This window comes from Aythya fuligula, chromosome 18, assembly GCF_009819795.1.
Source record: "Aythya fuligula isolate bAytFul2 chromosome 18, bAytFul2.pri, whole genome shotgun sequence".
NCBI classification, from domain to species: Eukaryota; Metazoa; Chordata; class Aves; order Anseriformes; family Anatidae; genus Aythya; species Aythya fuligula.
Genome location: NC_045576.1, coordinates 12,441,024 through 12,452,762, shown reverse-complemented (window position 1 = coordinate 12,452,762; position 11,739 = coordinate 12,441,024). Strand labels below are relative to the sequence as shown.

Below are 11,739 nucleotides of genomic sequence, written 5' to 3'. Positions count from 1 at the left end.
CAGTGTCCGCGTCCTCCCGGCCCCAGCCCCGCTCCCACCGGCCGGAGCCGCCCCTCGGGTCCCCTCCGAGCCCCCGGCAGCTGCACCCCGGTGCGGGGCCCACCCGGGGATGGCAGCAGGCCCCGGGGCGGCGGCTCCCTCCCTCCCTTCCCCCCTCCCTTCCCCCTCCCCGGGTCCAGGCCCCCGGAGCAGGGGGGATCCGGGACCCCCGAGATGTGGTTGGGGGGCTCTGTGGGTCCCGCTCGGGGCACCCCGCGGTCCCTCCCCGTCCTCCCCCACGCTGGGACCCCCCAGCACAACCCCGGAGGAGAAGGGGCGCAGCACCGGGCCCCCCCCGGGCCCCCCCAAATCAAATCACGGCACAGGGAGGCGGCAGCTGACGGCAGCACGGCAGTGTTAAGGGCAGACTACCAGCGGAGCGGGGCGCGAGCTGATACAACCGCACGGGAAGCGAGCGGGACTCTTACATGGCACTGGTTAGAGGGCGGCTGGGGCTTTTTTTTCCTTTAACTTTTTTTTTTTTTTTTTTTTCTCTTTTTCTTTTTCCTTTAATACGTCGAAGTTGCCCAGACTGGTCCAGTACGACATCGTGGAGCCTTGCGGGGACGCCCAGCATGAAATCGCTGCGGGCTGCGGCGGGGGCTGCGCGCACGAGCCGGGGCCGGCCGCGCCACCGAGCGCACGGGGCGCCGCCGCAGCGGGACAATGGCTCAGAGAAAGCGGGGCCCGGGGAGGTGGGGGGGGGACGGGACGAGGGGACGGGGGTCCTGCACCGCAGGGGGGGCGCCCAGGGGGCCCCGATCCACGCAGGGTGCGACGGCGATCGGCAGCCCCGCAGCTGGGGGCTCCCGGCCCTGGCGCCCATCCTGCGCGGGGACGAGCTCCAGCACGGCCACGGGTGCCGGCCCGGCCAGGGTGGGGGGGTCTGGGCCCCTCAGCGGTGGCACCGGAGGGCCCCGGGCGCAGCGCTCGCCCACCCCGGGGCTTGCCCTGGGCCAGAGCCCTCACAACGTGCCCGACCGCGGAGAGGAGCGCATGGGCAGCGGGGCTGCAGCCCGCGGGTTGGGGGCACCCCGGCTGCACCAATGCCCCCCCCAGGGCTTTTGTGGGTGGGTGGGACGCCTGCGCGGGAGCTGCTGGCGCCGTGCACGCCCGCGGTGCCCTGCTGCAGCCTTCGGGCACCCCAAGGGGAGGGACGGGTGTCGGGACGGGGTCTGGTGAGAGGCGTGGGGGCGGCTCCGTCCCGCGGCGGGGCCCCTGGTAGACCTGCTACGCAGACTGGGGACGGCGCCCGCCGCTCGCGGGCGTTCGCTTCCTTCGCAGCTCTCAGGGGCACAAGGGCTGAGCAGGGCCGGGAGGGGACGCGGCCCCGGCGGGGAGGAAGCCCCCGGCCCCGCTGACCCCGCGGGGGGCGAGGAGCCGGGCAGGGACAGAGCTGAGTGCGGCGCGGCGGGCCCCGAGCCTGCCCCGTGCACGCGCGTGGCAGGCGCCGCACCCTGGGGACCCGCGGGGCCGAGCGGATTTGCATGCTGTCTCCAGGACTTGATATCAGCGTGGACCAGTCTAACATCTCGCAGGTTTTTTTCTACTGGCTACTGGAATGCGCTCGTTTGGCTTAGGGGTCCTCGATGTCGAGAAACTCTTGCTTGGGGGGGGCCATGCCGCGGTACCAGGCGCACGAGCCGTCGCTCCTCTTGATGCAGGCGTAGTGCTTCGCCTGCCGCCCGCCCACGATCTTCTCCATCGCCCAGTCTGTCCAGAGACACTCGTCCGAGGAGGAGACGAAGCACGGGATGGAGAGGCAGCGCGAGATCTGTGCACAGCAGACACCGTCACCACCCGCCGCGGGACGGGGGGCAGCTCCGTGTCCCCCCCCCCAAAGCCAGCCCCGGGGCGCTCACCTTGCACTCGCAGCCCATCTGGTACCGCTGGTTGAGGCTCTTCTTCTGGGTCGGGCTCAGCGAGTCCCAGGTGGCGACCAGGTCGCACAGCGTGATGTGCATCTTGCCGTTGCCCTCTGACTTGCCTGGGGACACGGAGCCGCTCAGACCGTCCCCGACGGCGCCCCGAGACCCCCACGGCAGCACCGGGTGCCCGGGGGTCTGGGGTCCGCTCCTCCCCAGCCGCCCCCAGTCCCTGCCCAGCACCTACCTGCGATGAGGTACTCCTTCTTCCCTCCCGTGTCCAGCGGCTGGCCGCACACCGCTGTGGACGGCGCCGTGTAGATGAACTCGATGTCCTTGTCAGGGCCCTTAAACATCTGGGGACAGAGCGAAGGCGTGAGCGGCCCCCCGCTGCCTCTCCCTGCCCGCCCCGGGCCCAGGCACTGTGCCCCGTACCTTGATCTGCTTGACTTCGTACTGGATTCGCTTGATGGGGTTCCCGTATATGTCATTCCCCGAATCCACCTCCTTCGCAGAGACGGCCTTTGCTCGGATCACTGCAACAGAGGGCGCAGAGCTCAGCAGGGGTGGCGGGGACCGGAGGAGCTGCCGTGTCCCTGCCCATACCGGGGGCCGTGCGGAGCTCCCGGTGCCGCTGCCCCGTGTGGGACCGACCCGCTTCTCCCCCGTCCCACCGGGACACCAGACCACGCACCCACCCCGCTGCCCGTGGAGTTGCTGTCACGTGTGGTGCCCAAAGGGACGGCGCTGGCACACGCAGCACTGCGATGGGCAGCCCCACGGCAGCACCCTCAGCGGAGGGGACACGGAAAGGTCTGGGAGCAGGGCTCAGGGAGCTCCCAGCCCCCTGCACCCAACAACGGGGGCGCAGGGTCCGTCCCTGCCCCCTCCTGCACCGTGCAGCCAGGGAACTGTGTCCTTGTCCAGCCCCGGGGGTGCCCCGGTGACCGCGGGGCGATGCTCGGCTGCCAGCTCCCTGCCAGATGTCGGCTGCCGGCCGCGGAGCCTCCACGTCATGCAGGCACAGAAACCGCATCCGCCCCGCGCCGCTTCCTGCCCTCGCTGCCTGCAGCAAGAACCCGGCCGGCTGCACGGGGATGCTGAAGGCCGGGGCAGTGGAAAAATGCAGCCAGGTACAGGGGGCGCTGAGGTTTTGCCTGGGCAGCCTGGGCAAAGGCCCCGGACCTCTGCGCTGAGCTGCGCCCCAGCCTGCTGTCCCTGACCCCCACTTTCGGACCCTCCTTTCCCTACAAGACCTGTGCAAAATGCGGCTCCCCGCAGGGCAGCACCCACCCGCAGAGGGGCCTGCAGGCTGCAGGAGGGGACGGCAGCGTCCCCCTGCACCCCGCACAGACACTGCTCCCCCAGCACTCGCAGCGGCACCGCCGGCAGCAGGACGGGCACGGGCACGGCCGGGGACACACACCAGGCCCCTCGCTCCGTGCCAAGGGACAAGGCCGGGTGCCCTTGAGCTGGTGAGGCCGCAGTGCCCCAGAGCCCAGGTGAGCAGGGGCAGGAGAGCGCTGTGGGACCAGCTCTGCCATGGAAAGGTCCCTGGGGTCACCCCGCCGGCACAGCCCAGGGACACGGGAACCACACGTGAGCGCCCAGCACGTGGCAGGGACCTTCCCGGCAGGCGGGCAGCCAGCTCACCCTCACCACAGCTCGGGATGGGGCAGCTGCTTGGGACCTGCCGCACAGCTCTCGGCCGATCCCAGGTCCCTGCCCCGAGAGCCGCGGCCCCTCACCCTGCCTGCCCCCCTCCAGGGCCACCGGGACCCTCCTGGCGGGGACAACGAGGTCCCTTCTGCCCCATCCTGTGGGGTTTCATGAGCACCCTCACAGCTGGAAGGGGCCTGGCAGAGGGCAGGGCTCCTTGCTGTGCCGTGGGGTCCCCAGAGGGGCCAACCCCTGTCTCTGGGGTACCCAGTGCCCGGGCAGCCCCTGCACCCGTGTCCCTGGGGGAAGGAAGCAGGGAGCTGTGTCAGCTGGGGCAGGCTCCAGCCTGCTGGGGCACAGGGGTCACGTCCCCATGGAGAGGTGCTGGGGGACGGGGCAGAGCTGGGCAGCCTGGGGACGTGCATGGGGCCGCTGCCAGCCCCGCTGCCCCGGAGGCTGCCTTCTTTAGCCTGGCACAGCACGGAGAGGGGATCTGATCGCGCTCTATAAATACAGCGGGGCGAGCTGGGCACGCAGACGAGCTATTTAGACTCAAGGTCAGCGCTGGCACAGTAAGCGCTGACTCAGTTTACTCTGGAAAGGAGAAGCCGGCCACCAGCACGGGCTGGGGACAGGGAAGAGACTGCCCAGGGCAGCAGCCCCTGGCCGAGGCAGGGCACCCGCTGCCCACGGCCGTGCCGAAAGCCCCAGCCTGACAAAGGGACAAAGCCCTGGGTGCAGCCCCCGGGCCCCTGCCCTGGCCGGAGGAGCTCTGCTTGGCAGGGTTCAGCCCCTGGGCCCCGTGGGGCCAGCCCAGGCTCCGCATCCATCAGGGCACCGGGCCCGCGGCGGCCCCGCTCCGTGCGCCTGCGGTGTAACGGCGCTGCCGGCAGCCCCGAGAGCCGGAGCCGCCTCCTGCCCGTGGCTGCAGGCGTGGGGGACGGTTACTGGTTCAGTGGGCTCCAGCCGTTTCCATTCACGTGCTGATGAATCACTTGACAAAAATGCAGCCCAATTCTAGGCGGATTTGTTCTGAACAGTGCGGCTTTGTGGAGGGGACGGCTGCGCTGTGCTTTCCCCGCCAAGACCCCAGCAGCGCAGCCAAGCTGCTCCGCAGGCCAGGAACCAGAGCAGGGCAGGGACGGAGGGAGGCAGCGGGGGGAAGCCCAGGTGGGGAGGCGCAGCCGAGGTCCCCGGGGAGGAGGAGGAGGGTGCCACAGGACCCCAGCACCTGGGGAGCGGCACCAGGGCCTCCCCAGGTCTCCACAAAGGCCGGATCATGCAGAGGCCGAGGCTTGGCCACGGCTGCCTCACCCTGCAGCAAAACCGAGCCAGAGGCTCCTGCAGGTCCCAGGCACGACCCCCCTGGCCCGGCTGCAAGGCGCAGCCACCTCCCTCCCCCTGCAGACCCCATGCCCATGGGGCAGCGTGTCCCCTCGGCACCCTCTGAGCAGGAATGCCGGTGTTTGCCCGTAGCTCAGCACCCTGCACAGAAGCTGCCACCAAAGCACCTCTGTGCCCGCAGCCGTGCCTCGGGAGCACCCCAGGCCCTGCCCGCAGCGTGGGGCTGTGTTACCCCCCTCCCCGTGCCCCTGGCTCGGGGGATGCGGGGCCGGGATCCAAGTGCCTGCGATGACCCCGCTGCACTGACGCAGCACGGCCCCAGCAGCGCTGGCCCCACAACAACACCCCGGGAGCGGGCGCTGGGGAGGCAGAGGAGGTGGCTTCACCCCTGGGCTGAGGAGGGTCCTGGTGGGATTCGGGCAGGGCCAGCACCACAGCGTGGTGGGGAGCACTTGTGCTGCTTGCGGGCACACAGCACCTGCTTGCCATGAGCGCTGTGGAAGCCCCATGGGATGGGGTGGGGGTGCCCAGCGCCTCCCCAGAGCAGCTCCCCCAGCCTGGCAGCCGATGCCATGTCCTCAGCTGTGTGGTGACACCCTACAACGTGCCACCAGGAGCTCGGTGGGTGTCCTCCGGGACGTGGCAGCTTTGCACCTTGACCAGCCTGGGCTGGACAGGACCCAGGGCCTGGGGCAGGGGGCTGTAAAGGCCCGGGCACCCCTCGGCACACCAGTCCCTGTACAAGGAATGGCCCCGCACCAGGACACGTGCCACCCCCTCTGTTTGGGAGACGAGCACGCGACCGGCTGGGACACCACGGCTGAGGGGCAGCTCCAGGAGTGGGGCTGGAGGCAGAGGTTGCCACCCGTCACTGTAAAACCCACTGGCACATTGTGCCAGGCTACTGTGGCTCGCTGTCCGTCACGATCGCCCTTCTGCTCCCTGTCAGCCCCAGGACCCAGCCTGCAGCTCCCTGCGAGGGCTGAGCCCACCCGGGATGAGCAGGAGGACAAGCTGCTGCCCTGTGCCATGGGGTGACCACGGGGCGTGCAGGGCCACCAAGCCAGGTCTCTGCTGCAGGCAGCCCCTACTGCAGCAGGAGCCACCCCAGGCACCCGGTGCAGACGCCCCCAGGGTGCTGCAGGGAGATGCGGGTTCTCCCCACCGGGTTCTCCTGGGGGAAGGAGGAAACACGGCTTGGGGCTGTGTGCGGGTGCTGCCCTGCAGCGGGGCGAATCCTCCCATTGCCCACCCCAGCTCCAGAGGTCTCCCCGTGCTTGCCCCAGGGGCTCAGGGCCATCACGAGGTGCCTCAGCCCCCGCAGCTCCCCTCCCAGCCAGGGGCACTGCGCGCAGCAGCCCCTTCCCGGGACATCCTGCCCCAAACCCACCGCACGGCCCCCGCCCGCGGCCGCCTGGGCAGCGCGGGTGCCCGCAGAGCACGGGAAGCGCTCCCGGCTGAATGGCCGGGGAACAAAGCTCCCTTCTCCGGGGCTGCTGGCAGCCAGCGGAGCCCAGGGGCCGCCTGCCAGTGCCAGCCCTGCCCGCTGCCTGCCCGGCCCCGCTGCGACTGCAGCCCCGGGGTCACCGCAGCCCGCACGGCACCGGCAGAGCCAGAACACAGCAAAACGTCCCCGGGGAGGGCTCCTCCACCCCAGACCCTCAGCACAGGCTGGGGCCAGCCCCGGGCACCTGCCCGAGCCCTGTGCGCAGAGCAGGGCACCCAGCCCCAGCACGCGGCCAGGGCAGCTTTGAGCACGCAGAGGCCGGGGGACGCGGCGCAGCTCGGGCTGGATGGCGGCTGGGGCTGGGCCGGGTTCCCCTTGCTCCCGGCAGCTCCCGGCGAGGAGCACAAGGGCTCAGCCCCAGCCCCAGCCCCGCATCCCGGCCCCATGGGCAGGGGAAGCCCCACACCAGGCCCCGCTCATCCCGCGGCCTGCGCGGCTGCTGCAGCGTGCGCAGCGCTCCCGATCGCGGCCTGCGTCATCCCGGCTCTGACGGGAGCGGGACGGGGCCCAATCAGCGGCGGCCCCGAGCCGTCAGCCCACGGCCCCGCTGCCGCAGCTGCACGGGAAGGGCTGGGACCGGAGCTGGGAGCTCCCAGCCGCACGAGCACAGCGCAACAGGGCAGCAGCCGGGCTGGCGGCCTCCTGCCCGGCCACGGCTCAGCGGGGCCCGAGGGGCAGCGCTGCCCCCGGGGCCAGCAGCGAGGGCCGGTCTCACTTCTGCTCCCCAAACCTCCTCTTCGTCCCAGTCCCTGTCTGGCAACCAGGAGCCCTCACCATCCCTGCCCCGATCGCTGCGCCCCATCGCAAGGCACCGAGCCCTGGGACAGCCAGGGTCAGCACGGCGCTGCCAGGGGCCGGATCCCAGGGGCAGGCCAAGCACCCGCTCTCTGGCTGCCCTGTCACCCCAGCACTGCCCCGCACACCCCTCCAGGGCCACCACTGCCCCACGGAGCCAAAGCCACAGCCTGAGCATCACCTCCCTCGCCCTCTGCATCTCCACGCTGTGCGAGAAGCTGGAGCTGGGGCTTCTGCTGCTGCAGCCCCCAGCTGACACCCGAGCAGCACGGGCAGAGCAAACCCCAGAGGGCAGCGAGCAGCTGCCTGGGCACAGCCCCTGCAGGCACAGCACACGGGGCAGCTCCGCACCCACGCTGAGCCCTTGAGCCCCACAGAAAACTGCTGCCTGTCTGCTGGGCCGGGAAGCGTGAGCGTGGAGAGGCTGGGTCACTTGTCCCACACTGCACAAGTCTCCAGCTGCAGTGACTCCCAGCCCCTCTGGCACCCCGCGGCCAGCAGCACAGCCACATCCCGCTCTCACCACGCTGGAAGCACAGCTCCGGGCTCCGGCTGCTCCAAACCACAGGCAGTGCCTCACAGCTGGCAGGGCACGAGTGAGGGCAGGGCCCTGGGGTGGCACAGACAGATGGGGGCACCCGGGCACACACAGGGGGCTCCGTGGGGAGCCCAGCACGGGGGTCCCAGCCTCCCCCATCCGCTCTCTGCCCCCGTGCCCAGCAGGCGGTGTTTCTGCGGGGCAGCAGAGGAGACCTGGCAGGGGAAGCAGCAGCAGCTCCCAGGCCCAGGCCGGCTCACCCCGGGGAGGGAGCTGGCTGCGAGCCTCCCAGCTCCAGAGGGAAGATGAGACGGGAGCCAAAAGGGCAGGGATCACAGGCAGCAGGGACGGGGCTCCTGTTGCGTGGGAGGGGAAGGCTGGCGGGTTCCTGCCGGGATCAAACCCATCCACAGCAGCTGGGAAGGGACTCGGGCTGGGAGCCAGGGGGTGCCAACACCGGGGGTGGCACCGGGAAGGGGCTGCCTGGGCAGGGTGAGCTGCGAGCGCCAGCGGGGCAGGCACCTGCTGGGGCACTGGGCAAGCGGCTGCTGCCTGGCCCCGGCTTCGCCCTGCCCGGGACTGCCGAGACGCCGAGACAGACGGTGCGTGACTCAGCTGCTGAGTCACGGCCTGAGCCGGCACCCGGGAAGGGCAGGGTAAGTCACCAGAGCTCCGGAAAGATGATCCCGGCGTGAGTGTGACACGAGCGTGACGGGAGGGAGCCTCAGCCCTGCTCCCGGAGCAGCTGCGGGGCATCCGGTGTGCCGGGGACGCCGGCTCACGCGGCAGCTCTGAAACTCTGGAGCTCCATTTTGTCTCCAAACCTCCCCGTCCCCAGCCAGGCCTGGGAGCGCCGGGGGTGGCTGCCGGGTGCTGGGGGGATTCGCCCTCGTGGAGCAGAAACGTCGCGAGCGGGGCCTGGAAGGGGCGAGGGGAGCCCGGGAATCTCAGGAGCATCCTGGCTGCGGAGCAGGGGCCGGGGCAGGGCCGTGCAGAGGCGCGGGCTGCCTAAGGGGTTGGGAATGCTACCTCGCCAGCCCAGCCTGGGAACAGCCCCGCAAAGGAGAGCGTCGGGAACTGGGGCTGGTCTGTTTGTTTAATATGTTAAAATTTAATAAGGGCATTATTCATAGAAAGAGGAATCCAGATCCCGGCGCTGCCAAGCCCTCCCTTTCAGCAGCATCCAAGCCGAACAAAGTGGGACGGGGGAGAGGAAATGCCTGGAAATAAGGAACAGACGGGAGGTGGCCGAGCCCGGCGCTGCTGGCGCTCAGGGGCCGGTGCTGGCTCCGCGCTCGGGGCCGCTCCCGGTGCTCCGCGCAGGACCCGGGGCGCTCGCGCTGCCCCCGGGGCTCCCCGCGCTGCCACGTCCCAGCCGCCGCTCCCCGGGCCCGGCTCCTCCGCGCCCCCGGGAGCCGAGCCCCGGCCCGGGCCCCGCCGCCGGGAGCCGGGACCGAGCCGCGCCGGGACCGGAGGCGGCCCCGGGAAGCGCTGCGGGGCGCAGCCGAGCGGACCCGGCCGGGCCGGCGAGAGGCTCGGGGAGCCGCGGACACACCCCGGGCAGACACACGGACGGAGGGACGGACACACAGACAGCTCCCTGCCGACACACCCCCGGGCCGAGCCGAGCCGAGCCGAGCCCCGTACACACGGGGGGCTGCAGGGCAGGTGCCGCGGACCGGGACCGGGACCGCGACCGGGACCGGGACCGCGACCGGGACCGGGTCGCTCCGTCCCCGCCGTGCCGCCCCGAGCCGCCCCGCGCCAACTTGCCGCCCCCTCCCCGGGAAGTTTGTGCGGGCCGTGCCGGGCCGGGCCGTGCCGGGGCTGCCCCGGGCCGGGGCTCGGCGGGGACAAAGCGTGCGCGGCGGCGGCGCTCACCTACATCGGCGTTGCAGAAGGCCTGCTGCGGGTGGATGGGCGAGCAGCTGCAGCCGTCGGCCGGGCGGGCCCTGGCGAGCAGCAGCACCGCCAGCCAGGCCAGCAGGCCGGGCAGCGCGGCGGGCATGGTGCGGGGGGCTGCGGGCTCAGCGACCCGGCCGACAAAGCCTCATCCACCGCCGGGCCCGGCCGAGCCGCCGCCGCCCGCCGCGAAGTTCGGGTCCAGCCGCCGCCGCCGCCGCCGCCGCCCCGGCCCCTCGCCGCTCTCCGCCGCCTCTCCCCGGAGCTGGAGGCTGCCCCCGGCCGCCGCCGAGCCTCGCGTTTTAATGCGCTCCGGGGCTCCGCTGCTCCTCCTCTGCATGGCGCGGGGCCAGCCCGGCTGCGCGCTGCTCCCGCCCCTCCGCGGGATGCGGCTCCGCGCCCAGCTCGCCCCCCCCCCGGCCCCTCCGCCCCGCCCGGCACCGGGCACCGGGCACCGGCAGCCCCAACCCCCCCCCGACCCCCGGCCCGCAGCCCCCGGCCGCCGCCCCGGCTCCGCCGTCCCGGTCCCGGGCGGGGCCGCGGAGCAGCCGCCGAGGGGCAGCGGCGGGGCCCGGGATGCCCCGGGGGGGCCGGCACCGGGACGGGACGGGGCTGGGGCAGGAGCCGGGCCCTGCTCGCGGAGCTGGCACCCAGCCCGCAGGCGGGGGCCGTGGTTGTGTCTGTGCCCAAGCATTTCCTCTCCTGCCGCCTCCTCCGGCTCATCTCACCCCCTTTGTGCTCCCCGTGCCTCCTCCTGCTCCCACCGCCTCCCCTTGGGGGTCACTCCTGGCCCGTGACCATCACTGGGGGTCCCGCATGGCTCCGAGGTGCCCGCAGCCCTCTGGCTTGGAGCACATCCCCAAAACCCCCCAGCTCATCCCTGCCCTGGCTGCTGGAGGTGCTGGGGTGCTGCCGGCCTCCCCGTGCCCATCCTGCAGGGCCCAGCTCTGCCCCGGGCAGGGCTGCACAGACCCGAGCGTGGCCAAGCCGGGCACCGCGGGCACACGGGATGGTCGGCACTGCGGCCACGCAGCCTGCTCCCGGGGCAGCCTCTTGCTACAGAGCTGGGCCACCACGGCTGCCTGTGGCTGAAGGAGGTGTCGGAGCCTCTGGTGCTGTAGGATGAGAAGGAGCAGCGGAAACGTGGGCAGCCAAACCCGGTCCGAGCCCTGCTGGAACCCGCGGGGAACCTGTGGGAGGTGAATGGTGCCCCTGCTGCTGGCATGGTGGGATGAAAACTGGCGGTGGGGCTCCAGGGCCCGGCCTTGCAGAGGCTGTGGCAGCAGAGCCTGGCTCTGAGAGCTCTGCGGGGCTGGGGGTGCAGGGACCCTACAGCCTGGTCCCGTTTGTGCTGTATGGGCCCAGCAGCTCCCAGCAGCCCCAGTCTTGCCAGCTCTCGGAGATAAGAGCCAGGCTGGGGCAGGAGGTGATGGGGTGCTGCGAGGTCCCGCTGTCTGTGGGGTGGGGGGAGACAGCCCCAGGGCCACGATGGGTGCTGCAGGGCCCCGGGCCAGGCCCAGGGGCTGCACTGAGCCGGGCACAGGCGAGGGCAGAGCGGTCACCGGGGTCAGATGGCCGGGGCAGGGCCGGGGCCGGTGCTGGGAGCAGGTTGGTGCCCCCAGACGAGCGCGGCCGCTCGCAGCCGTGAGTCATTGTTGTTTGGGCTAAATGGAAACACATGTCCGGCTGCTAACGTGGTTCTTACGCAGCTCTCCAGAGATGCTGGACACTGTAAACAGGGGCAGGACAGGGGGATGGGACAGGGCCAGCCCAGCTGAGCTCTCCGGAGGCCCCTGGCTCCTCCCTGCGCGCCTCGCCGTGGGTCCTCCCCCCCCCAGCACAACAAAATCACCCCGGGCATGGCCCCCCAGTCCCTAGGCACCACTGGTCCCTGCAGCTGGGGGTGGCACAGGGGGGCCGAGGCCAAGGGACCTGCACGGACTGCAGCAGCCAGCCCCATGCATGCATCCATGCACAGGCACAGAGCACGTGCCCATACTGTGTGTGCACCCCACTAACGGCATCACCCCAAACCGGCCAGGACGGGGAAGGAGCTGGCACAGGCTCCCCGGTGTTGCTGTGCCAAGGCT

General features: G+C 71.6%; 1 protein-coding gene across 1 annotated transcript; it reads right to left on the bottom strand.

The window, feature by feature from the left end:
• Positions 1-377: 377 nt before the first annotated feature.
• Positions 378-9,847, bottom strand: TIMP2 (TIMP metallopeptidase inhibitor 2). The gene is made up of 5 exons (XM_032199794.1): positions 9,629-9,847; positions 2,340-2,440; positions 2,152-2,260; positions 1,902-2,026; positions 378-1,813 (listed from the first exon to the last, which is right to left on the bottom strand). The coding sequence occupies exons 1-5, from the start codon at positions 9,753-9,755 to the stop codon at positions 1,616-1,618; spliced, it is 660 nt and encodes a 219-aa protein (XP_032055685.1). The 5' UTR covers positions 9,756-9,847; the 3' UTR covers positions 378-1,615.
• Between the last annotated feature and the right edge of the window lie 1,892 nt (positions 9,848-11,739).